Source organism: Gymnogyps californianus, chromosome 1 (genome assembly GCF_018139145.2).
Source record: "Gymnogyps californianus isolate 813 chromosome 1, ASM1813914v2, whole genome shotgun sequence".
Taxonomy (NCBI): Eukaryota; Metazoa; Chordata; class Aves; order Accipitriformes; family Cathartidae; genus Gymnogyps; species Gymnogyps californianus.
Genome location: NC_059471.1, coordinates 87360783 through 87388751, shown reverse-complemented (window position 1 = coordinate 87388751; position 27969 = coordinate 87360783). Strand labels below are relative to the sequence as shown.

Here is a 27969-nt window from a genome sequence, read left to right as displayed (position 1 = left end):
GGAGGAAGTTTAATAGGATACACAATGAGATAAAAGTATCCACAGTTTCCCAGTCTGTCACTTCAGTACTTCATCCTTTCTCCCTTCTCCAGCAACAGACAAATCACTGCAGACAGTGTGGAAAACAAATTACAGGAACAATGAAACATGCCAATAAGCAATTTTTACTTTTCAAACCCACAACTCCCCAATCTCCAAATCAAAATCTTACCTAAAGGTTCAGACATCCCACCTGGCTGTTCTATTAACCTCTCCTTCTGGAGACACACCACAGGATTTTATAGTTCTGAACAATTACAATTTTTTTGTAATTACTTGGCTTTAGTCAACAAAAAGTTAGGAATTCCAAAAATCAAATCTACAAAACTCAGTATTATTAACACCTTTCTGTAAGAAGTGACCAGCTTTATAAACTAAGACTACTGTGTTGAAAACAATGTCAATCACACTTAGATGTTCTTGTATCACTAAAATGTGACACAGGGAACCAAGCCCAGAATGCAATACAGTGATCAGTCTCATAACCTGTGTTCATTTTAACTCCCCCTGCCTAATGACAATAGTCATGTGGTAGAGCAATACATTTTTTGTTCTGAACAGCCACCATATACTCAAACAATAACTAATATTGAACAGTGTTTAATAAGTTTTAAAACTGATGACTCACCAATTATACTTTTTCAAAGGGAAATAAGCAAAATCAGACTTTTCTCCCACACTGTTCAGTCAATTTTCAACAAATACAAAAACCCTACTAAACTCCTCTGCCCGCCCGCCCGCACTTAATCTTTGCTCCATGTCAAACAATTTGACAGATAAGAAATGGGGGAATTCTGAAATTTTTTTTTCTCCTTACAAGCATCTCTCTGACATGAGAGTATTTGAGATAGTTTTAAACTTTGAGATTAACTGATCTGTATTTATAAGACCTTGTTTAAGACTGACGATTCCTGAACTGTTTCATAGCCTTTGCATTCTGAGTTTGCTCAGCGTTTGCACACACTTTGACAGCTCATGCCTGTCTCCCAACACCAATTCTTCCGGGCTTTTGTAAGGCATACATTCTGTAGTACCATGGGTTTAGTTTTCAGGTTTCTACAGCACAATGCACAACAAGTTTAAATAATAAATACAGTTCCGGGCAGACAATAAAAAAAACCATTCCTTAAAATAAGTAGTAAAAAAAAAAAAAAAAAGAACTTGTTTAAATTAACCCTGTAAGTTCCAGTTAACTTTACCCACCTATATAAAGGGGATGTGTCCATCAACTGGTTATAGGCTGACTTCAGGCCACTATGCTTCCTTCAACCTTAGAAAGTAAACTAAGTGACTTGAAAGCAGATGGAAGGGTCCCTTTCCATACTTGCCCATTTCTTACACATCATTCTTAAATGTCTTACCCTACATGTCATTGCTACTGGACATCCTTGCTTGTGACAGTATACTAGAGAAGTTTAATTTTTATTTTTAATTTAACATGGTTTTCTATTTTTATTTTGTAATGACAAGTGCTGGAGTTGAACATGGCCAAGGTTGGTTTCTTTTTCCTTCCTCACTTCAGGGTGACCAAGAAGCAACGAGATACATAGAGCATGAAACACCTAGCATCAAAGCTAGGTTTGAGTTTTGGATGACAGGGATGGCTTTTAAGAAGATAATGGAGGCAAACCTGACTGAAGGTATCTCCACTGGCCAAATGAACAATTAATTTAAAACTGAACTCTCAGTAACACAAGGAAATGAAATGTCTGTCCCTTAAAGACTCCCAAACTGCCAAGAAATCACACAGGCTGACACAGGGACACACATACCTTCTTCCAGCCTCTTTTCACGTTGCAGTCAAGGAGAACCCTGCTCCCTCTTTGGAACTGCCAATTAGAAAACCCACACAGTAGCCAAAAAAAGGAGTGTAACTATGAAGCAACATCATGGTGGCCTGGACATTTAGAGGGCAGGGCCACGCTGTATTAGAGAGCGGAGGAAGCGACAGCTTGGTGAAGGGCTGCATATGTGTGTGGGAGACATCTGATCCCTTCCATCAGTGGTTAGTGCTGTTTACTGGAACCCAAACCCGTGAGTGGTCCGAGACGGTTTCTATCCTGCCTGGGCTGGATGACCCAGACTAGGAAGGAGCAAATTCCTGTTCAGAGGTATTTTTAAAGGTTCCACTTCATGAACAGACTGAAAATCATAGCCTGCTCAACCTCAAAGGATTAGATCAGAGAGCAAAAACTTAGCACAGAAAAAGGCAATCTCCTAGCTACACGTAATCCACTGACAACCTTACAATCAGTCTCTGCATCTTACAGAGCATAGTTTCAGAGCTGTTGGGAGAATCCTCACGACAAACTTGGAAGGCACAGGATGGTGATGGTTCAGAAAAAACCCACAAACATATCACACTAGTATCTACAAGTACACGTGCTCCACTGAAGTTGAAAAAAAAAAAAAATCACTTGGGCAATCTAAAAATCATATTGGCTTTTAGAACATCCAATAGCATAAAAACACTTAACGTGTTCAGAAACAAGTCACTGGGAACATTCATTAAAGATGAAACCAGACCTCAGGATATGCCAAGTCCTTACATCCTCACTGACTCCCAGTCCTCTCCCCTGTGATGGTTGGGAACCTGCACCTGTAACTGGCTCCCCTTGGAGAAGGCAACACTGAGCACCTCACAGATCTGGACCCATATTACATCACCAAACACTTCAAAGCACCAGCTTCAGGAGAAGGAAGAACAGAAGTATAGCAAGCCATATGACCTTAAGCATCAGAGTAGTGGGATTATGTTCAACAACAAGCTTTCGCAAACAAGCCTCAAGTCTTAAACTTACAGACAGGGCTGCAAGTTCTGCAGGCTAGGGGCCCTAAAGCTCACCTTTCTCTGTCCAGGTCCTATGTAGGCTGCCAGACTCTCAATATGGATGATGCAGCTAAAAAAGCAAGGACATGAAAAGCAAGACTGCTACTCACACGAGTAAGTTTTTGTTCTCATTGTGATTACTATTTGTGGATGCATAAAGCAAGTATGGAGGCGTTTTTCCCCACCCGATATACTTAAGCACAGACTTACAGCAGCAGAGAATGAGATCCACAAACTGCCCTTTCCAGAGCTGAAACAAGCAAAAGTCCCTCCTTCATCCTAAAATTGGCCACATATGTTCTTGCATCCCCTAGGAATACGAATAAATAGCAGAATCTCTCTATAGATGTTAATGAACTGCTAGGCAATATTAGTTACCAGTCTCCACCTAGTGGTGAACGGATATTCTGCATTAGCATCTGGAGACGGCTTTGAAGATCACCATGGCATCCCGAGGGAACAACCAGGTGTGTTAGAGTAGCATGCCAAAAAAAAAATTCTTTTGATCATCTCAGATAAATTATATATATATCTAGAGTTATACAGCTCTAGACCCTGCCTGATGACAATTCATGTGCTGAAGAGAACATTTTCCAAAACTTGTGCAGAGCTCAAATGAAGAGGTGATGAGCATTTCCATTTATTTTTCCCAGCACCGGCATTTAGAGTCAGGCAGCAATACAGTATGAAAAAGGCTGACATTCTGTGAGCAGAATTCCACTTTTGGGTAAAGCATTTTTTGGGCATTGAAATAAATGACATTCTAACAGGATGCACAAGGTAACCCCTGCAAGCAGAACTATCAGAGGACAGGCTACAAACTACAGAGGACAGGAGTTTCAAACATTAGTACAACATAACACCAAGGCAGAAGAAGCATCTATAGCTGGCCAGCAGCCAACAGGACAATGACCCTTTTGCAGCATCTTTCCTATGAGACATTTCCTCATCATAGCAAAGGTCAGGCTTTAACAAATAGGTAGACATTCCCCCAGTCACTTTTCTTGATGATATTTAACATATTTTATGTTTTAGAGAACCAAAATGCACTTGAAGAAACCCTGGGCATGGGGGAGGCACACAAAGTCCTGGATTTTAAAAACACAACTGCCTTAAAAGGCATGCGATTCCTTCGTACAGCCTGCTACCTAAGATAAGCAACCTGAAAGTACACAGTTGGAACAAAAGTAACTTAAATTTCCAATGTTAATACACAGAGCTGAAAGATCCTGGTATTTAACAGCTAACACATCAGAGCATTCAAAACCATTTATGAGTTCCCAGTGCGTGACTAAGCTCAGCTACCAAAGTCCGTAGTGGTCATGTTTGAACTTCTGTCCATAGTCTAACCCAATCCTTTGGATATCCAGCTTCAATTAGATTAATTCAAAACCTAATTTAAAAAAAGTTATAGACAGCTGATTTTATTTAAAGCACTCTGTGTTGCTTTTGTGTGGCAGGGTTTTGGTAGCATGGAAGGGCTACAGGGGGGGTTCCTGTGAGAAGCTGCTAGAAGCTTCCGCGGCTCCAACTCAGACCCACCTCTGGCCAAGGCCGAGCCCGTCAGCGACGGTGGTAGCACCTCTGGGATAACACATTTAAGAAGGGGAAAAGACTGCTAAAAGGGAAGAAGAGCTGCAGCGGAGAGAGGAGTGGGATGTGAGAGAAACAACCGTGCAGACACCAAGGCCAGTGAAGAAGGAGAGGGAGGAGGTGCACTGGAGCAGAGATTCCCCTGCAGCCCGTGGAGGACCCCACGCTGGAGCAGGTGGCTGGGCCCAGAGAAGGCCATGACTCCATGGGAAAGCCCACGCTGGAGCAGTTTGGGGAGGACTGCAGCCCGTGGAAAGGACTCATGTTGGAGAAGCTCGTGGAGGGCTGACCCCTGTGAGAGGGACCCCACTCTGGAACAGGGGAAGAGTGTGAGGAGTCCTCCCCCCGAGGAGGAAGGAGCAGAAGAAACAATGTGGGATGAACTGACCGCAACCCCCATTCCCATCCCCTTGCGCCACTGGCGGGGAAGAGGCAGAGGAATCTGGAGCAAAGCTGAGCCTTGGAAGAAGGGAGGGGTAGGGGGAAGGTGTTTTTAAGATTTGGTTTTATTTCTCATTATCCTACTCTGATCTGATTGGTAACAAATTAAATTGGTTTATTTTTCCCCAAAATCGAGTCTGTTTTGCCTGTGACCATAATTGGTGAGTGATCCCTCCCTGTCCTTGTCTCAACTCACAAGCCTTTCTCGTTGTATTTTCTCCTCCCCATCCCGCCGGAGGGGAAGGAGTGAGCAAGCAGCTGCGTGGTGCTTTGTTGCTGGCTGGGCCTAAACCACAACACACCCCTAGAAGTCTGTTCTTCCTATGATCAGACTACTGAGTTTTCTGAGGGGTTTTCTGTTTGTTTTCGTTTTTAAATCAGGCCCAACTGGGAAGAGGGTACAAGGACCATCAAATGGGCCAAGTAGTATATCAGTAGATACAGCAAAAGCTCTGATAGCTGTTTGCCCCAATATTAATTTTCCTTTTTTCAGCACCCTCAGGAAGATGAAGTTGCTAGAGTACGCTGCTTCTATACTCCAGCCCTTTCACTGGCTACCAGTTAGCCGCAAGTCCAAATTCAAGCCACTTCAATTTTAATATTGTTCCTTTCCCATCCTGCCATGTCCCACCTTCTTGCTTTGGGACTGTGAAACTGATATTGCACAGTTTCACAATGGCTTAAACCCACCAGGGCCGGTTCAGTACTGCTGTCCTTTCTTCCCATGCAAGCAGAGATGCTGGAGAGCTGACTTATCTCCTCCCATCAGGACAGGCCACACAGCAGGGCTGCAACCAGTCTCAGCCTCTATTGGTTTCAGCTGACACAACCTCCCTGTACCCTGGCTGCAGCACAGCCATCACTCCAGCTTTCAGCACAAGCTTCTTCCCAGAGTCCTTCTGCAAAGTCTGACAGATACCTGTCCACAGACATACATTTACATACGTTCCAACAGTCAGCTACATACGTTCTGATAAAATCAGCTAGTCTCACTGTGTATGTTACAAGTATGACAGCTGCAACACAAATGCTTGCTCTGTCCAAAAGATGTAGTGTCCTTTCAATATCAGTCTGTCATAAATATTTCCACTATTAACAGAATAGAAAAGCCATTAAGATTTACAGTGTGAGACAACCATATTAGTCATATCTTACATTTCAACCACAAGATAATTTTTCTTATCCACACAACCACAGGATTTTAAAATGAGGCAGCACATTAAAGTTGCCAAAAACCTCATTCTATGAGTTCTGCATTTCTTTATAAACCTGTCCAATTTTACAGTAAATCAGTTCCTTTGCACACCTTAGAAACTCTACGCTGATAGGAATAGAATTCAAATGCATAATTTTAGGTAGGTTATTCCAGAGCTTAACAAGATTATTTCAAAATGCTGTACTTAGATGCTCCACACATCAGAAGACTAGTTAAGGTATGGGCATGACAAAAGAAATACAGCTTCAGAGACTTATCCTTCACTCAACTGTCTGCTGGGTCTTGTCATGTCTTTGTTCAATTGCATACAGCTTTGTGGCATTCCAAATTCAGGATTACATACAGAAAGTATCTTCAGATGAAAGCTATACCACAATTATATTATCCATGAGGTGCCTATACTGTAGCAAGTATACAAATCTTAAATTATTTATTTTTAAATAGAGTTGCATTAAAAACTCCATACACAAGGACAAAAATCTTATTTATGACTCTAAAATACTTCACAAAATGCCAAGTATTGTAACAAACATATTCAAGTGTTCAAAATCCGTTTTGCAGAAGCCAAACCAGTGACTTGCATTAGGAGTGGATAGCAAGCAAAAAGAGAGTATTTACTCCCAAATGACTAATTTTCTCGTCCCATTGTACCTATGTCAAATTCTTACACCTTTATGGATGACAAATTTTCATGTCTTACACTCTACAACTGGAGACACTAGCTTAAAAACCATGTATCTGATTATAAAGTACATCTGTTCTGCTTTTCCAAGAATTGCTTACAGCTAAAATATTCTGTAGTACGCCTAGCTGATTCTTGAAATTACGCTTTTAAATTCAAAGACACAAGCACTACAAATTCAGCTGAAATAATGAAAAAAGACAAGTCAGCAAAGCTGAAATTTCATGCAAAAATCCCTAATGATTCATTAAAAGGAGAAAACCAGCTTGCTAGCAGATTTTTAGTTGGTTTAGTTTTGTCCCCTTCCCCTTTTTTTACCTGAAAAATGCAGACTGCAATACATATACAGCAATACTTTTTTACATGCAGATGTCATCATACCTGTGTGAAGTATTTTCCATCTTGTTTCAGGACTTTCATTGAGAGATCAAGAATCAACCGCAGAAATTCCCATGTGGAATCTGCATATAGAGTGTGATTTAAAAACAGAACAGCACATTACTCGCTTGCTCACTATTAAATATTGAAGACTTGCAATATATCTACTGTTTAAAAAGTAGCTATCCTATACCTTTAAAAAAAACCCCAACCCAACAACAAACCAACAAGAAAAAAACCCAGTAAAAAAACCACATAACCCATACACAATGGCTATGATGGTGGAAGTATCTGTTTTTCTTCACAGTAATTTTCCAGACATGTCCAAGAAATTATAGAGTGGGGAAAAATTTACTGGCATGCGAACTCCCCAAAAGCTTTCTCAAGAATTACATCAGTTCATTTTATTCTGGAATAAGAGCACAGTTTAAAAAGTCCTAGGCACTGGCTAATTTTTTCTAACATTCAAGAAAAATTCAAAAAGAATGGATATGTTACTATCATTCTTTGCCTCTCAGATTTGCTATTAAAAAGGCAAGAATCAAAGTATTTTTGTTGCAAACTGCCAACTATTATGCAGTGGAGGGGCGGAAACGTGGAAAATCCTCAGAAGTTTAGGAAAATAAATTAGAAGATTAACCTTCTTCTGGAGATGTGGAGATTGGAACAGCCGTCAGATCATTAATTACATAATCAAACATCCTTCCTTCTTTGGCATATCTCTTCAGTACGGGAATACAGTCTTCAATTAGAACCTGTAAGAATGAAATACTGTAGCTAGTCCTCAAAATACCCTAAAACTGACTAGGTAAAAAGAACAAAGGTGGATTCACGGGAATTAAGAGGAGCGGAAAAGTACAAAATTAAATGTGTGTTTAATTTTAGGCTCCATTTTCAACTTTTTACATCATATAAAAAGGAGGAACAGTTGTAGGAATTATGATAATGACAACGTAGGCACTACAGGACTGAATTTCCTAGCTCTGTCACTGATTGCTGGGTGACCACTGTTCTACCTACCAAATGGTAACAACAGTCAGCAGTCCTCCAACACACAAGTAAAAGAAGGTATTTGTATGCAGGGCCACTGACTCATCCAAAGTAGCATGTGACTTTTGTTATTTTTTTTGCATGCTTTTTTTAGCTCACACCTGTAAACTAGTATCTATGAGAGCCTTAAGGAGCAGTAATGAAAACAGAAAGAAAAGATTTTCAGTGAAGATGTCAGATTACACCTGGGCTAGTTTGTAAACTCTGTCAGATGCAGCACATAAAGACCTTAACTGCAGGGATGCATGATTTTTTCTTTTTTTTTTTTTTTTTTTTTTAATTTGTAATATACTAGCAGTGTAACAGTAAGAGATTTTGCCTGCAAATTGAAAATAATTTTAAAATGTGTATTACAAATTCAGATATTCTCAATAGTACAGGACAACTAACTTAAATACACATTTCTTCTATCTTTTCTTCAATTTAAGGAATGATGTTTAACACTGCATCCTTACGGCTATTTCCTCTTCATTTGTAAGCTATGGCAATAAACATTCTCGTATTTCACATTCCTTAAAAGCTATATATAATTCTTTTTAAAAGAGTGAAGATGGAGAGTTAAAGTATTTTGACACTAATATATACTTCCAACACAAATCCCACTGCCAGCTATTAAAATTTAGACGTGTCATAAAGAAGGAAAAAATCCTTCCCAAAATTAAGCAAAATCACAAGACTTTTCCCCAAAACTTTGCCATAGCAGTCTTGCAGGCTAGGTATAATTGTATTTGAAATATTACTTCTAATGAAAGAAAAACAAAAAATTACCTGATAGCACTCTCCTTTCAGATTGTCTAAGACATCTCCGCATGTTTTACGCATGTATTTTTTACACCCGTCGATCACCATTTGGTCAATGTTTGAAGCTGGTTAAGGCATTCTACATTCCAGAAATAATACAGGTAACAGTTTCTATTTCTTCAGAAAGAGATTCTCAAAAGGGTGACATTCACAAAGGAATAGTAAGATGTATATCTTGGTATACATATTGCAATAGCCAACCTTATGTATTCACCTCCAGATTCAGTTAGAGGTTTAGGAAGTGCTTATTTTTGGTTTTACAGTATTTCTGGTACCTTAGGTTACCACTACTGCAAAAGCTTGAAATGTGAACAAGAGGATGGTGTATTTAAAAACCCCATAAAGCTACCTACGTTTTTAAAACAATTATTTTTAGTTTCTAGTAAGGGGATCCCAAAACCTAGGGTGATCAACATTTCATGTGGCTAACAGCAGTTTACATTACAAACTATTTGAACTACTGAACGTTGAAAATTTGATTTGTATCAGCATTTTTAAGACAGGGCAAGAGCTGGTCATTCTGCCACCAACACAATTCACCAAGTCCTGACATTCCTATTGATTAAACTGTTTTGCTTCTAGGGATTTTTTTTTTTTTATAGCTTTCTTTAGAAAAACAGAAGAACCCAAGGCGGCAGAACTCAGCCCAAACTGCAGACTTGACAGACCTGTCTTCTGTTATCAGAGAAGATATTGGTCTGATGACAGAAGTGTTGCTTTCCAGTTCTATGTAAATTGCTACTCAAGAGTTATAGTATGGATTGGGAACTTGAAAGCACGCGCTACATAATGATGCACAAGTATGTAGTCACTGAGTCCCTCTAAGCTGACAAAAAGAAATTTCATTTTAATCCCTATCTCCTCATGCAAGTCAGAACCTGACAGTTAATTGTGCTCAATGCTAAGACATCAGCAGAAAAAGCAGGCTGAAAAATGTTGAAATGAATGATCAGTCATTTGTCAAAGGATATCTCTACCATAGTAACCATCTTTGGCTTCAGTTTGACTATCTCATATAGTATACCTCCGTCACCACCTCCTAGGATTAGCACTTCTTTCCCAGTGTAGTCTTCCTTTCCACTGCCCATTATGGCTTGAGTATATGCCAGGTCACTCTCTGCCAGATCTGAACGGAAGGAAGAGAAAGAATTGGACAGAAACATTACATCTTTAATTCTTCTCATTAATTGGTATTAATCCAAAGGTAATATAATACAGACCAAAGCAAGAGCATCTACAGAAACAACCTAGCTCTCAGAGACAGTCCGGGTAACAGGAGGCTGGTGATTTACCAAAGCTAATGAGATCCTCCTCAGAATCCCACACAGGATTTCTCTAGTTCTCAATGCAAACCCAGCAATGACTACCTCAGCATTAGGAAGCACTGAGTGCCAAGAGAAGCAAAGTTGTAGAGCAGAACTGTCAGCACTTAGGGCTTGATGTCCACACTTGATACTTCAGTGGGTTTTTACCGCAGACTAGTGCTGCAAGAAACAAATCAGGAGATTTTTGAAAGCACACTCTGGATCCCAACTAAAAAGAGCAACCTAGATGCACCCCAGTGGATCCCTGCACAGAAGCACAAGTATGACCGTTAACACCTAACTGCTGAAGGGCCCTGAAGCACACCTTCTGCTGACTTGTTCACCATTAGCTTCAAAGCAGGAGATAACATCCCTAAGCTGTAGTAACAGATCTGAGCTACAAGGGCAAAGCTTTGTGCAGCAGCACATCATGGCATATCCTATCATTCTGCCTGGCAATCGGCACTTCGCTTATAAGTGCACAGTAACAAAATGACACAAAGCAGTACCTTAAAATCCCATGGAAGGTAACTAAGTAATGCCATACTTCCCTTTCTATGAAGCACATTGTGACAACGTTCAAAAAAACCTCATCTCCATATGAAACTGATAAAAATTTCTGGCTAGAAGCATGGAATACTAATTTGGTGATTTCAAATACAATTCTAACTGAATTAGAAATATCTTGCTAATGAATCCAATAACAACACTTTTCAGCTGCCATCAGCACAGAAGTTCCCCTGACAGTTGCAGAAAGCTAACTGAATGGTTAGAGGTATTTCTGGTGATTTCAAAAAGCTATAGTCAAATTTCTTAATTACTCTACTATTAGACTGAAATTTGGTATTCTATCCCTAGACAGCAACATCCCTCATTTACCTCAGTCAGTACTTTTCAACATAAGTACCGAAAAATTTTACAAAGCATACTCCTTGATGCCTAGATTTTCTAGCAAGCAGCATTCTTATCCAGCTTAAAAGAACAGTAGCCCATCTTCTCCCAAGTTCACTTTCAAAAATACAAAGATCAGCAGGCACAGAGTACCACATATAAAGACCTTCCCATAAAGGTTGGGTCACTCTTCTGATTAACTTAGAGTTCAACTGAGCATTTTGAAGAAGACAGAGTCAAAAGATGTTCACCAACAAAGCAGCTAAATAGTTTAAGATACAGCTGTCCTGTATCTCACCAAGCAGGTGACTCCCTTAGAGAATCAAAGGAGCAGCAGGATTATCCCCCCACACACACCCACCAGCTCCTACTTCTTCGTATTTCCTTAGAATTCCACTGCATTTTGAAGACTGACAAAGTAGCTTGTTTTACTGTCAAAGAGAAGCCCTCAAAGAGGTTGGACTTGCAACCAACAGGTAAAAAGCTCATATGAAAGAAAGGAGTAGAGTAAGCTCTGCTAGAGAGCACTCTGACTTCTGTTCTCCTGTGCCACCTTCCACAGCAATGACGACAACTTTGGGAAAAGAAGAAATCTTTTTTGTAGTCTAGATTTTACATTGGTCAGCCTTTCTGATTAAAATACTTTATATACAGGAACAGATATAGGTGTACATGCATATATGTAGCTTCCAGCATCAGAACCATGATCCTTAGTAATCTATTAAAACTGTGCCATAGAAAGAACAACACTTCCTACAATTTCACGCAAAAGATCCTCAAATGAGATGATACTTACTAACATCCCCACTGAGGATAAGAATATTCCCAAACTGTTTTGAATGCAGAATTTTAATATTCTGAAAAGGTGAATCTTCATCATAAACAACTTCATCTATGTCATACTCCACCAGGCGCCCATCAGCTGTGGGCCAGTATCTATCAATGACACCTCCTCTCAAAATGGCTGGCAATCTAGAAAGAAATAATAAGAAAAAAAAGATTACAAAACATTTGAGAAGGAGTTTTTTTAAAAAAAAAAACCTCCCTCTAAACATCCTGTGGATTCACCATAATAAATAAATAATATTTACAAGAGGGATCTAAGAAAACTTGCAAGATATAACACTCAACAGATAGGAAACCTATCAGCCATATGTTAAATATACATAACTTGCTAAGGCACAGATGAAATATAAATGGTTCTTCTTTATGTACAACTTCTACAATGCGTCCATGAATCTATCTCTACCCTAAGAGGGGATTTACATAACACACCAGCCTCGCAGAAGAATCGGCTCATGACTAGAAATGGATACAATACAAAAGCAGAATGCAGACAAAAAAACCATGACAAAACCTCTTCCCACCTTCAGTTCAGCTAAGAATGCCATTTCTTTGAGATTAGTGGATCTCACCCTTCTAAAGTTGTACTGAGAGACATTTTAAATACATACACAAAGACAAAAAGTGAACTATTATAGTGTTTCAAACTGAGTCACCCTGCAGTATATAAGCACAATCCTCAATATCAGCTGACAGTTTGCATTACTTTTTAAAAGTGGTTCAAGCATCTGCACAGATTGTTTTGGGTTTGTTGTTTGGTGGGTTTTTTTTTTTTTAATTCCATATAGAAGTACCTTGGTTCAAATCAGTATTTCGCCTGTAATATACATATTTGAAATGGCAGTGAATAATCAATATGATTGCATTCCATTTTAAGCAAAATGTGCAGGCACAGAGTTCATCAGATTTCCCACATACACTTCAGAGAGCTAAGAGCTTTTTTTCCCAGAGGAGGGTATAGCAGAAGTCCAGACACAGACAAGCTTCTTCTAAATTCACTAGTGATTCTCAATAAACATTTCAGAAATATTTTCTACCCTCAGTGAGCCGCAAGATGGCAGTACACGGTGAGCAAGAGCATCTATTCGCTTCCTCAAGACAACAAAAAGGCAGGAACAACTTTTCCAGCAGCATTCATTCTAGTGGAGCTGCATGTGTGAAGCTCACCCCAGAAGGATGCAAAGCAAATTTAAAAAAAAAAAAAAGAAAGAAAAAAGTTGAGGGAGGGGTGTGTGACAAGATCCATGCCAGATCCACTGTTTTAGGAGGTTCATCTTCCTATACTAAGGTAACCAAATTAATCTAGATCACTTCAGGCAGACTTTTTCCTGACCCATTTTTAACAAGTTCCTATCATAGCGATTCCACAAACTCCCAATATCATATTTCAGTATTAAGATATCCTCAAAGAGAGAGCTTCTCCCCCATATACATGTACACAAGATTATCTAACATTTGCACACTGTGCAGCAGGTGAGGCTTTACCAGGATGAAGTAAAGCAAGATAACTACCTCTCTGTGTTTTACATACAACTGTTAAACACAAAAAACAATATTCAAGGTATAACATCACTTGCAAATCACTACTGCTTTACTTGTGGTGTCATACAGTCTTCAGATTACTTTCTGCTACAGTACCGCTTAGCTGTTTTCCCATTTTGTAGTTTGCTCCTTGGCTTTACTGAATCTTGTTGATTTTACATTGCTTTTTGCTTTTCTTAAACCATCTCCACTTCTGACTATGTTTTTAAAGCACCCACTGCACCTTCCAGCAAGTGCATGCCTGCAGTAAGTGCTCCCTGGCTTCGAGGTGCCAGTCACTGCCAGACAGCCGCAAGGAAGACACCAATGTAAGCTGTGTCCTTCCAGATCCCTGGGCAACTCCAGCATGAATGCTGTTTCAGCAGCAGGCAATGAACCACAATCAGCATCCCTACAGTTTAATATATAACCTTGTATTTAAGTAAACCGAAATGACAGAAGGCTTACAAAGCCTCCCTCCTTCAGTCATATTAAAAAAATTTGCTACAAAACATTTCTATCTTCTTGGCAGGGCCCTAAGCACACAAGTGCCCCCGGGGTTTTTGCCACACTTGCTCAAGGCCAGCGCCACTAGGCGCAGCAGGGGCAGAGCTGTGAGAGAAAGAGCTGCAGGAAACCTTGTCAGGGCAGGGCCGCCTCCATGGGCTTGAGCTTCATTTTGGCTCCAGCCCTCACCCCTGGTCCCTGCCCGAGCTACAGCTCTGCCCAGGCCTGCCCAAGTCTTTCACCAATCCTTGACACCCAGCTTGGTCTCAGAGCTGCCTCGGTACTACAGCCCAGCCTGGCAGTCACAGGGCTGGGGCAGACCATGGTCACCGTCACCAGCCCTGCTCGCCTTGTCCACGAGCTGTGGGATGTCGCCCAGAGGGTACAGTTCGTGTCCTGGCCTATCCCCTGCCACCCTTGGCTCCCCAGCCTTTCCAGAGCAGTCTGCTCTTGCTTCCTGGTTGCATTTTCTCCCACCATTTCATGCAACCATTGCAGCAAATTAAAGAAATAATCCTTGCCCGAAGTAACAATACTGAAGATGAAGTTTAACAAAGTGACAAACCTCACAGTATCGTCAATTCTGCAATAAAACAATTTTAAAATACTGGGGAAAAAACCACACGCATAAATTCATACTCCAGGCTATTCATCACAGTACAGCAAAGTATAATTTGCTTATTATCTTTAGCAACTATGCAGACAAGCCACATACAGAAGTAGATGTACGAACTTACCGTTTCACCCTTTTTATATTACCATGAAACAATTCTTTCATTCTTTCTTCTACTTTGTTTAGAAGCTGAAAAAAATAGCAAACAAGAGAGGTGAAATTTACAGGTGATCACTTAATGTAAAATATCTGTTAAATTAGGCTACTTGGAAGGCAATAAAAAGTAGCACCTGCACTGAAAGGCTTTGAAATGTAACATTAGAAGCCTATGAATATCTAGCTGGTCGCCTTAGCCTTGTTACTAGCAAGAACATGCATATTGCAGCAGCTGTCATCACTGTGTTTAGCTGTCCTCCAGGATAACATAGCCAGACCTTTCAGGCACAGTCAAAGAGGGAATGCGAGAACCCTGTAAGGTTTCCTTCCCGCCAAAGCAGTGGCCTATTCCCCTGCAATATCCAATTTCTGGAGCTGTCGTATCAGGGAAGATGAAGTTATTTTTCTCTGTGGGGAAGAAGTTTAATCTGAGAGATGGGGAGCCTCTATACTCAGAGAAGGGAAAAAGTCATACACTAATACACCAGGTTGTGGGTTGAGCATCACTTCTCCCTCACTGCCCTGGGTACCCGAAGACACCTGAGCCCTAACCAAGGTTGCTATGTCTTTACAATTTTTACAGCAAAGAACATGAGGCCCAGGACATGCAAAAGAGAGAGAGTGTGCGCACACGCACTCGTGTATGCAACTACAATAGGTGTTACTAGTCCTCATCTGTAAGTATTCAGGTTTGAACTAACTTTGATATTTAATAATCTTTTACCAAGATATACTTTGATAGATCTCAAGAAAAGAGTGGGCTCCCCATGCAGTTTGATAAGCCTAGTAAGATAAGCATCACTCATACCTGATCGACTTCCTCTCTTCCTTTCATATGATCATTGTAGCTCTGCAGATCCACCAAGACTAATCCATGAGGGTGAATTCTCAAATTGGCAAAACTACAAAATAAAGTGAGAGACAGTGATGACGATTTTATTATCAAAAATCAGAGTGAGTGAGGAAAGAAAGTCTGAAATGAGTTATATTAAATTCAGAATGCACGTTTCTTTTTCCAGCCATCTCTAACTGTTGGCACTGCCAGCTCCAGTCTTCCTCTGCAAGTCACTAAGTACCAAACAAAGTTGCAAGAGCATGCCAGTCACTACACAACTAAAAATCAGCAGGCAGCAAGGCAGTGAAACAGGGTGTTTAAATCAGAACTATGGTATGAGGGGAAAATATACTGCCTACTAGTCACAGCTCTTTAAATAAGGCCTGCTTGAACAGGTGTGTTGTGTTGGGTTTTTTTGTTTTGTTTTTTTAATTGAAATCAAGCCTCAAGAAAACAACTGGACACTTTCCTTCCCCTATACCTTCTTTCTCAATTCTTGGCTTTAGGGTGGGGTTTTTGGGGTTTTTTTGTTTGGTTTTTTTTAAACTTTATAGCAACTATTCAGAGACAGTGTTCACATTCAAAGCTGAACAAAAATTTAGAAGTGAAAAACAGTACGTGTCCTGGAACAAACCACAGCTTTGACTGGCAAAGAAATTACAGCAGCAAACTCTCATTGATGAATACAGATGCAAGACAGACAAAACTCCTACTGTATATTTCATTTATTACAGGAGCATTTAAAGACCAAAGAGCAAGGCTTCACCATGCTAGGTGTTGGGTGGACAAATAGAGGACCTTCAAGACCTTGCAACAAACAAAACAAAAGATAAGGACTATGGGGAAGGACACAAGAAAATAAACACAGAGTAGCAGAGGTGATCTCCTTTCCATACTGGGGAGGGGAGAAGACAAAAAGAAACAGGCTACAAGGGTATTACGTAAAGGAAGGGAGGATAGGCATACACTGAAAGAAGAGGGCAGAGGAGGGGACAGGAACAGGAACAGCCGAGCAAAGAAAGAAGGGGTTTCAGGGATGGAAGTTCATTAGTACACCACAGAGAAGCCCCAGGTAAAGCTGTATACATTTCTCTGAATGCCCCTTTCTTTGCTTGTCTGCTCTTACCACCCCACTCAGCCTCAAAGGCAAAACACAAACCAACTCTTGTTGAGACAAAAAGTTTAGGTGACCTCCCATCTCCCCACCACTCCCACCTTTTTTTGTCCCTTCCAGAGCTCCTTTCCTAAACCGTCAGCCTCAATACGAACACTGCCTCTCCCATGGTGGTGGGAACTTTGGCCAAACACTCTTAGCTGTAGTCAGAGAGAAAATCCTGAATATTCTGTAAGTGTTATCTGAAGATTGTAATTTTCGGTAACTGTAAAATGATCAAATGATGAAACTGACTGAAGTGATTCAAGAATAAAACCACTCTTGATGGCTTTGGACAGCAGTGATCTGTAGCTGTGATGTGTTTACAGCTGACAGAGAAACCAGAGCATCACCCACTTCTCTTCAAAAGATGAGCCTGGGAAGTCTCAGGCTTTCCCGAAGACTTTACGTACAGGTCTTGCTTTCAGGAGGAGAGACGTTTCTATACAATACGCCCACGCCCACCATGTTTCCCCCTCCCAAGTACCTGCAGATCGTCACAATCTTTCAGTGACCCTCCCTACATCTCGGCGATTGTCCACTAGGTGTCCTCCCGACAAGTGGTTTTGATTAGGGACCAGAAAATGCCTGTACTCCCCACGGCCATTAAGCGAAACCACAGAATAGCCTTAAAATATGCATTCCCCCCGCACCAGGAAATTACTCCTGCATAAAACACGCTATTTTACCCTGATGAAAGGATGAACAGAAAATAGTCAAGTAGTAAACAAAGATGCTTTTTTTTTTTCTTTTTCACTACCAGATAGAGTGCTATCACTTAAGAGACCAGGTTTATGAACTAATTAGAAGAATAAGAGTGTTTTCAGTATTGAAGACATTTCTAAGGCAGCTTTTTGCTTCCCTCATACAAGCTATATAAGAAAGTGTTTAGGGAGAACCAGCAAACTCATTCTACTGCACTCCTGCCAAAACCAAAGCAAAGCAGAGGAAGCTATTCTAAACTTCGGCAGGTAAACACTTTACCTGCACATTTTAGGATGCTGCGCCCCACTTGCTGGTGACTGACGCAGTTCAGTACTTCCGATACATGGGCCACTTCATGCTTTGCATAGAGACCACAACATCTTACAGCTTTAGCTGATGTTCCCATCAATACCACTAAGACACAAGTAGGACCATAAAACAATAAAAGAAGAGAGGGCAGGAGACACACACTCCCCCCTCACCAGTCTCTACAGGGCTTCAGAGTTTTTAAGCACTTCTCTCTATGACCTTACAATCCCTTGAACCAAAGGGATTCAAATTAGTTGTGTGCTTCTCCTAGAGTCTCTTGGTACTCAGCATAGAGGGAACGGCTACTGCAAAGGACAGCTCTGGAGAAAACCCTACCAGGATTCTGTTTAGATGATTTTCATGTCAGCAGGGGTTTATTTTGTAATGTGCCTAACATGAAAGGAAAAAATAGTCAGGCATAAGTGTAAGAACAAACAGCTTTATCGCAAGACTCCAGGAGGTAATATCTTTTTTTTTTTTTTTTTTTTTTTTTTTAAGGAGAGAAAGACAAAAGAGCAGAGCTCGCTAGATGGAAGCACTGGTCACTCCAGCAGGTTTTGGATGCAACCACTCACAGTGAAAAGGGAGATTTCTGGTAAAGTCTATAGACCTGCTCCAGGCTCTCAGAGCTGCAGCACTACAGACAGAAATGAGTATCTGCAGTTCATGAGACAGCACTGTTATTAACTTCTCTGAAATCCGGCACAGTGCCAGAAATATCTGCACTGTTAGAAAAATTTTGTCACATTTATTCCCATATTCCAGGGGTTGCTATTGACACAAATAAGCAACAGATTGATTGTCCCATGACTTGAGTTCTCTTTTAATTTCCTCTCCTACAAGAATCACAATGCTGTCATATGATTTGACAGCTGACATTGTCTTCACTTCCCCTGTGACTGCATGAAATACTTCCGCAGTAGGGAATGTTACTGCCTTTGCTTTGGGGTCTTTTTTTGGGTGGGAGGCAAGGAGAGGCAGACAGCAGGGTTGCTCTGAAAAGGATAACCACACAACTTCAGACTCATCATAGTGACATGATCACATTAGAATAGAGACAGTCGTGCCGCAGAACCATCATTCATTTCATCTAATTGTTACCTCTACAAGAATAGCAAGGTCCTGACACCTGGGGCAGTGGGGGGGAAATGAAAGGCAGGCACCAGGCTGGAGCAGTGCAGTGGGACAAAAATTCAAGTTCTGAGTGTCTGGCTGATAATCTCAGACAGTTAATTTATGGTAAACAATCTTGAACGAAATTCAAAATTTTCAAAGAAGCCAATATAGATCCAGGTTGGTTATACCTTGGTTAAAAGTCACCTGGTTGGAAATGAACACCCAAAATAAGCTAAAATACCTCTAAAGATTTAAACACACAGCGAACAGTACAAGTGTACATTCAGAAAAGCGACCAGTCTAGTAGCACTAAGGCAATAGCAGCACCAAGGCTGAACCCACAAAAGACTTACTAGCTTCTATCAGCAGAGAGCAAAGGCTACGCTGACTTTTGTTACTTTACACTTGCCTGCTTGGCAGAACACATGTGAATGCAGGTTTTCAGCAGCAGCAGCTCTTTTAGTATTTGGAGGAGGGCTTTTAAGAACCATGATAATACAGTTTCTGTTTTCTACCTATGAAAATATAGCAAAGATTACTTTACAATCTAAATGAGGGGAAAAAACTGTGAAAAAATGAAGTTTTCAAAAGTCTCCCCTCCTGCATCTTGTCTTACTGAAAAATTTAATTCCTGTTTTCAAAATAAAACACCTGGCAGACTTTTGGTGTGTGGCCACATGCACTTTCATAAAAGTGGTGAGAAAAAAAGCTCAGTGAGGAGGGATCCTCTCCTTTGCATTAGGCAACAAAATCTACATGCGAAAACCAGCCTCCACTGTAGCAAGGCTCCACTTGTTGCTGCACCTGCATACCTGCCACATCTTCTAGGGCAGTACTCAAGCTTTCTGTGCTTGCACGCAAACTCATGAGTCTCACCTACAGAAACAATTCTACTGAGTGCAGCATCTTGTCTTGAGTGCTGCATCTTGTCAACTGAACAACAGGAAACATTAGATGTTAAGAAATAAATCGCAATTGCACAAATCAAAAAGTAACTGAAACTGAGAAAGGTTTTGGATGAGCATCGTCTTTACTTAAAAAGAACCAGAAGCAGGGAGATCAACACATTCTAAGCCAAAAATGTGTATCCTATCTTAGTTACTCATACTGAGGTGTAAGAAACATAGCAATCCCGTGTATTTGGGAAAGGACTTCCCCCCACACCATACCCAGAGAATAAAACTGGATAGACAGACAGGTACCTACAAAACCCTCTTCACCCATCAAAGCTTTTATCTGCTGACAGACTAACTTTGGGTCACTATAGAACAGATAGCATAGTTCAAGTATTTGAAAAAAATAGCTTGCCAATAAAAGCATCACCTATCAAACTGCTCTTAATGAGGGAGGAAATGAAAACCTGCTTATACTAGGAAATCCGCCCCCCCCCCCACCAAAAAATTGTCACAACTTTTTTTTTTAAAATGTTCTTCATCTTAATTACAGAGTACTTAAGGGACCTTAAGGAATTAAGCAACCACAGCTTTTCACTACACCATTATTCCTGTTCTCTTTTTACAAAATAAGGAAATTAAACTAGTGAAAGCTACCACAGTTCTAAACTGTTGCTGATTCCTAGCAACTGCTTCCAATTCTTCAGCCCATTTTTGCTCTCTGGGTAACTCCATGAATAAGCTACAACATTTTAGCCTGAAACAAAGAGCTGAGGAATGTTCATCCTGCTCCTTTAAAATATGCTGACTAGCATATAGAGTGGTTAGCAAGAGACTAACACAGGAAAGAAAAAAGTAGAAACACTCACTCCTCCCTTCATGGTGTTAACATATTCATCATCTCAGTGACATACAAACCAACTTCAGCTGGGTAAATCTTGCACTGTTGTGAACAGTGAAGTCAAATGCCAGTAGGATTACATTTCCCTAAACAAGAATTCAGACACAGAACAGAAACTAGAAATGGATGTGTGTATACGGGAGGTCAAAGCTTTTCTAAAAGACAATCTTGTACTGTAGAAACAGTGACTCTAAGTTTCAGGTTTTGTAGGTTTTTTAAAAGAACTTTCAGGCGGAATATGATAAAAGAGGGAACATGGATGCACAAAGGACAAGAAAAACCCTGGGAGCAGTGATGCTATTAAAATATAGTTAGTTGAGAAGATACCAAAGATTAGCTTTAATGATTTTCTCCTTACCCCAGATTTAATTTTTTTAATCTGTTAAGATATACTGAGCCCTATGACTATGTACAAAGTACCACATCCATTAATGAGATAAAGCCTTCACATTCCTAACATTTTAACTGTCCAGTGAAAGCTAGAGTAAGTGACACTTCAGTAAAAGCATGCTGCTTAAGGTGACCCTGAAAACATTCTGGAAGTTATCTGAAAACACACAGCTCAAGAAAACAAGACTGCTGGGGCCCCAAAACCCAGAGACAGAGCTCCTCTCCTGCATGTGCTACTGTTCCCCAAGCAGCATTTGGGCAAGCAGACTAGCAAAGCAGAAGTGTATTCATCCCCACCACTACAGGCAGGGACTTGAGTGGCTCAAGTGAGCCATTTCCTGCCCAGCTCTAGAGCCTTGTGTTGACAACCTCATTAGTAAATGTTTTCAGCTGAACTTCCCTCAATTAGGTCCTTTGTCAGAGTAAATCACAAAGTAAATGGACCAGGTAGAGTTGCCACATGTGACTTTTGCTTGCTTAGCTTCAGACAAAGGAGAACAGGGATCTGTTGCTTTGGTAATGACAACAGGAAAGCATGGCTTAATCCCCAAATCAGCTCCAATTCGTTTAACAAGCACAGCCCTCCACGGGGCTGTTCACACAGTAACTCTGTCAGAGACAAAGTTTTGTCAACAGCAGTGCCCACAATTCAACAATCTGTAGCACGGGGCACCCTGAAAGCTACAGGGGTTATCTCTGCAGACTTTGGAGTATGGACACTGTTTAGCAACACATTACTATCTTATCTCAAACACTTTTTTCCTGGGATTAGTACCCAGCTTGTTACATCACCCGCACATCTTTGTCTTGCAATGGCTCCGTCACCTTTGGCTGGTTAAAAAGGTGTTTGTATGTGCATACTCACAAAACCCCTACTCACATACAGCACCAACTCATGCATCTTTCATCCTGAGGAACTTTTGTGCCCAGTAACACCGGGCCATCCTTACAGGAACTGCTCATGATGTACCTACCCCTCCACCACAATTTTTTTTTTTTCTTGCTTTTTACTCCAAGCTACTTCATTTCCAGAAGTATACTGTTTTGCAGGGAAGGAAGAAAAGTCTGCATGCCTCGGCTAATTTCTTCCTACTTGTGTCAGATAAGATTTTTATACTAATTAAAAAAAGTATGATAAAATGCAGACATAAAATTGCTAGTATTAAAATAAAGCCTATTTAGTGTCAAATCCTCTATGTTCACCAGTTCATTCTTACCACTCACGAAATGTTCGTTTGTTTTGCAGGGTTTAACTGTCCAGTCTATTGGTTAAGTGTTCAGACCCTTTGTAGTTTCAGTTAACTGAAACTACATCAACTGACATTAACACAAATACACTGTTTAAGGCTGCCTCAAAAAAGCATATGCAGTTTAACTGATCTGAAAACTTAAGGAAACAAAACTGCTGAGGTCCCAAAACTCACAGAAAGTTTTCCTGTACATGCTACTGTTCCCCAATTCAGTGTTTAATGGAGCCGACAAAGCACAGAAAAGTACTTTAAACTCACACCACTACAGACAGTAAGTTGACTGGCAAAGTGAGTAATTCCCAGGGGAAATAAATCCAGTATGCACTGGAGTTCAGATGGCAATGAATATACCAAGAGAAAGCAATAACCATTCTTTATTAATTTACATTTAACACCGCACCAGAAAAAATAGCCATTTGCAAAGTGAACAATCTTCTCTTAATATTCAGTTCTTCTATGCACTCTTGTTCTTCATTCTTCAGTTTTGAGGCTGCAAACTGCAATTCCTTATTATGGTTAGGATGCTCTCCTGGATAGCTTCTCTTCAAAGCTCAACTATTTCCAGACCTGTATTGTATCAGAACTTTGAGAACTTATTTCATAAGTGTTAAGAATCTTCATTAGTAAATGTAACTTTGAACTGACAACACTTGTACACAATTTAACATTAAGCTGACAACAGTAATTTGACATTAAAATCAAGCTCAGTTAAGACTTTTTGACAGTTAACCACACATCTGTTGGGGAGCCCATTCATGCTTGGATCAGTGACGCAGACGGAGAAGCACAACAGACATCAGGGAACAAGGAAAGGCAAGGTTGCGGCACCTGCATATTTACTGGGAGAAGTGGAGACTTCTGCATCTGACTGCTAAAAAACATGTCAAATGGAGAGTGACAGAGCAAGTCAATCAGCCTATGCAAATCAGGAAAGGCAAAAATGGTGCTGCAGTAGTAGAAAGCCCATTTGTGTATTTAGAGCATCTTTAAGTCCACATTTTTTCCTGAAACTCAGTATTCTCTATCATATTTCTCACCGAGTTGAAAAGACGAACAGTGCTAGTCTAAGAGATGTCTAGCATATGATGCTATTAGGCTCAAGGAGCTGAACTCCCCTCAGAACAGGCAGGCCACATCCATGCTTACACCACTTAGCCCCACTTCTCCCTGTGGCCCATGTGGTATTCCCAGGGCCCCAAGATAGTGAGGTTTCTCCCTCAACCCACCAACTGCCATATCAAAGCACGTGAAGTGACACAAGGGCTCTGCTGCAGTCACTAGGGAAGTATCTTACATCAAGCTGACTGTATGCATTGCATGCCCTGGAGCATGGCATGAGGGTTGTACATGAGAAGAGTGAGGCTACTTGATACAACTGCAAGACAGCAGAAGCAGCCCAAACTGTGCAGCCTCACCAACACTGCCTTTTGGGAGAGGACTTGAACAAACCAACCCAGAACCTGCCAGCTGACAAACTGCTGGTGTAACCCTAAAGAAGAAATCCAGGAAACAAGCTGGCAATCTGCAGCAGTACAGATGTCTGAGTGATTGCCTTTGCTCCCCAGCTCTTTTACTTAGCACAGTAAACAGTGGCAAGAGGTATCTAGAACCAAGACCCAACATAACAGACCCTCTCTTCTTTCCCTGCAGGAAGGCCACTAGGCCCATCTTCCCATCTTCATCTTCCCACAGCAGTAAGAATACTGTGAACTATCCTTTGGTGCAAAAGCTTAAGTTGTATTTAGCAGCACAGTGAAAAGCTAGATGATTCAAAGTGTCATGCTGCTGGAAAGCAGAAGATCAACAATAGTAAAACACATAGGAAAGAACCCATTTAGGGCCAGTATGAATGCTCGGCAATTGCTGAAGCTCATCTATTACACATGGTTTTCAGGAAACAGCAGGGGGGGAAGTGGGGAGAATAGGATGCTATCCACTTGAGGACAGTTCTGAAAAGCATCCAAAAACTGACTGGAGGTAGATTTATAGTTCTCCAATATATTGAATTCCCAAGCCTACACTCAGAGCAACAAGGATATCCCCACAGGGGCTCTGCTTTACCATGGAAACTGGCAACTTGACCAACTTTCTTCTGTTAACATGAATGCACTGTACACCAGTGCACAGGCTTTTGTCTCCCATTAATTCCTCCCCACCTCTCCTACACAGACATATCAACTTTTACATCCTCTTTTCCCCCTTCAAACATTCATTAGTATTATACTCTAGTACTTGAGGAAGACAGTGGAATTTGCAGCAACAAGCATTTTCAGTTGACAGTGCAGGAGGAGAAATCAGGTTGGATACTTTAAAATTTAGTGTTTTATAAGGACCTTACTCAGAGATGCTTCTAGATACCAGTTCAGTTATCTCCTGGAAAAGTTATACCACAAAGGACAGTTTTCCAGAAAGTTCCTGGAACGTGTCAAAAGACAGGTAATTAAACTCTGGAAACCGTTCCTTTAGAAGAGGTTGTCTTCTTAAGGGGAATGAAGAGATGAGATTGCAAAGGGGAAAGCCAGTTTAAGAATTCACATCTCATGTGACTTTCAGACTCAAGGAAGCACAGGAAAGCAAAATGAGGCCATGTAATCAAAGAAAGCCAATCTTTAATCATGTAAGTCCTTTTTACTTTTAGATATTTTACCTTCTAATTGTTCAGAGTTTGTATATCCTTGATATTATCTTTTTAGGGGAACTAAATACAAACTCAACCCAATACAGAAGAAGGATAGCATCAGAGCAGTAAATTACCAACTTGGCTATCTTTTCACTGACCAGAAACAAAAGGTTATCCAGAACTGGAATCTTTATCAAATTATTCAGGAAGAACATAAAAGCACAAGGAACTAAAAACAGAATAAGAAAGACTGTACAAAACCAAGAGACAAGTAACAGGTTTTTCTAGGCACATCAAGTATAAAAAACCAAATAACTTTCATCAGAAAAAGCCAGTGTCACATTTGAAAAGCTGACTGAAATATACTAAGAACTTCATAGAGCATGATAGGGAAAGATATAAACATAAGACTAGACTCAAGCCAGCTTACTTGTTACATTAAGTCAGGCCCCAACTACACTAGTATAGTTGGGTCTACACTACTTTTATATATAAAATACATAGAGCTGTACATACAAATATGTTCATACAGAGTAAATATACGGACACACAAATTCCAGCAGGCAATACATTTGCCTAGGATCTGATTTTCCTACTAAACCTATCAGTTCGCTCTCTCTGTAATGAGAGAGAGAACACCAATATAACTTAAAAATCCTTAGGCAATTCTCATGTTAGGAGTGTGGCCAACTGAGCTGCTTAACAGGACACCCAGGAAAAGAGAGCCAACAAATTAAAGCTTATTTAGCTTAACTCCAATCCTGAAGAACACTGAAGTAGAGATTTCAAAAAGAACAAAAGCAGCAACTGCCACAATGAATGTCAAGAACAAACAACAGAATAACTGGAAACAAATGAAGTGCAATACAATTACAGTAGTTACTAATAGGCCAGATAAATGTATATAATAATTAACTAATCCTGACACTGTAAAGCAGCTTCAGGAAATAAAGTGAATGTGGTTTTGCTTACCAGTTTATCCCAGTAGACTCTGCTTTGTGAGTGTCACTAATGACACCAACCACCTTTGTCATGCTGTTAGTTACTTCAGCAGCTACTTGAGAATTTGAAGTGTATAAAAGTGTTTAAAAGCACATATAACAAGACAGATACAGAAAGTTTTCATCATTCACATAAGGTTAGACTTGAACATAGTTAGACATATTCAATTGCCAGAAGAATCACAAATACATTGAACTGACTTGAGCTGTCCTGCATCTGGAAGGACTGGCCCTGAGACGAAGACGCCATACAATGTTACTACATCAATACAGCCCAGACTGACCAATTCAACTCTTCTGAAATCCAAACTGCAAGATGACACAGCCAAGATTATCAACAGGATTCTGCTTTATTTTAGTCCCTTCAGACACAAGGCTAGTAAAAGAACATTTTGCCCTGCCTGCACCCCAGAAGGAGATCCAAAATACAGGAAGAAGTAAATATTTGTAAGGGAGGACAGAGTGGACATAATCTATAGGAAGGAAGATAAAATCCACTCACCTGCCATTTTTTTTGATGTAGGTTGCTAGATAACCATGGTCTTCCCAGTTATGAACTGTTTCTGTCATTCCCTGCTCCTGAAAAATGGGCTGTAGAGCTTTAAGAATGGCATTGCAGTCAGCTGTGAGATTAAGGGAGGAAAAAATAATCAATCAGTAAGGATTTTCCACTCAAATCAGTTCTGCTTTTTTTTTTTAAAGCCGGAACAGTTTTTGCTGGCAGCCTGGAGGACTTTTTCTTTGAGTTCCATCTGAACAACAGCTTTCATGTACCTTCTCCCTTCCCCCTCTCCATCCCCAGAGATGTTCCTCAGTGCATGGGGATCCAAACAATTTTCTTTTAAATTAGTCTTTACCCCTGAGCAGAAGGGTTTATCTACAATGGATGTAATAAGAGTACTTTTATTATGGCTACTATTGGTCCCATACTGTATCACAATCCAGGCAAGTCCTTACTCATGTAATTATTTTTTAAATCACTTAAAAATACGTAAACAACAATCCCAGAAAGAAACCACAGCACTGACAAGAAACTTAGTTTCCCCGTCTTACGGCTCAACATGTTTTCAAATGCACTGAAAACTAGACAGGACAAACTACCCTATCCACTCTGCCCTGTAGAAACATCCTTTTTCTAACATCCAGGACAGAGCAGGCCCCCAACTGAAATCTTCATGATGCTATGGAAAAGACCTCTCACTCAAAACACACAAAAATTCACTTGGAAATAACTAAAGAAGTTACTCTGGTAATTATCTTCAAAAGCAAGCTGATGATTTGTCCATAAAGGTTATTTCTTCAGTTAGAATGTGCCGATTTCAGAAGCCTCAGGTTTGCTGTACACATTAGTTTTACAGGTTTTTTTTTAAATAATCTTCATTACAACACTTTTAGATGCTCCATTCAAACAAGTGTCCCAAAAACAAGTTGCAAGTTTTGACAGTTGATTTTGGAACTGACAAGGTGAGTTAGTGGAGGATGCTAGCAAAGCTGCACCTACCAGAACAGGAACTACACAATATTAATCTACAGGCTGTCCCAGTGAGGCAAGTATCATCACTTTTGCTTCACAAACACAAAACTAAGCCAGTATGGTCATGCAATATGTCAATAATGTAACCAGGATTTAGAGTCTGTCTGTCAGAGAAATCACCTGGCACAGCCACAGTTCATAACCCAATGCTTCAGCACTGACACACTGTTCCCCCTGCCCCAACCTATTACAGAGTTATTCCCAAGGCAATTATTTTGTTTTACTCCCTGCCCCCAAATGCATATACCTTGGAAACCAGTAAGTGTAGCCTGCAGACATAATCACCAATAGTTTCCAGGATGTTGCTGATTTGTACAAGCTTCAAATAAATGAACAAAAAAATCTATACCAAGTAAATCAAAGTTGGGCTCATCTATCATCTCTACGCAACTCCACA

At 40.4% G+C, this 27969-nt stretch overlaps 1 protein-coding gene across 1 annotated transcript in view; it reads right to left on the bottom strand.

The window, feature by feature from the left end:
* The window catches only part of SMS (spermine synthase), a 54656-nt gene that overhangs the window by 8149 nt on the left and 18538 nt on the right, over positions 1-27969 (bottom strand). Inside the window, exons 2-9 of the mRNA XM_050902805.1 lie at positions 26541-26661; positions 15674-15767; positions 14834-14898; positions 12022-12197; positions 10002-10156; positions 8998-9087; positions 7820-7934; positions 7183-7262 (exon numbers count right to left, since the gene is read on the bottom strand). Of these exons, the coding sequence (XP_050758762.1) occupies positions 7183-7262; positions 7820-7934; positions 8998-9087; positions 10002-10156; positions 12022-12197; positions 14834-14898; positions 15674-15767; positions 26541-26661 (896 nt within the window). The remainder of the gene's footprint in view (positions 1-7182; positions 7263-7819; positions 7935-8997; positions 9088-10001; positions 10157-12021; positions 12198-14833; positions 14899-15673; positions 15768-26540; positions 26662-27969) is intronic.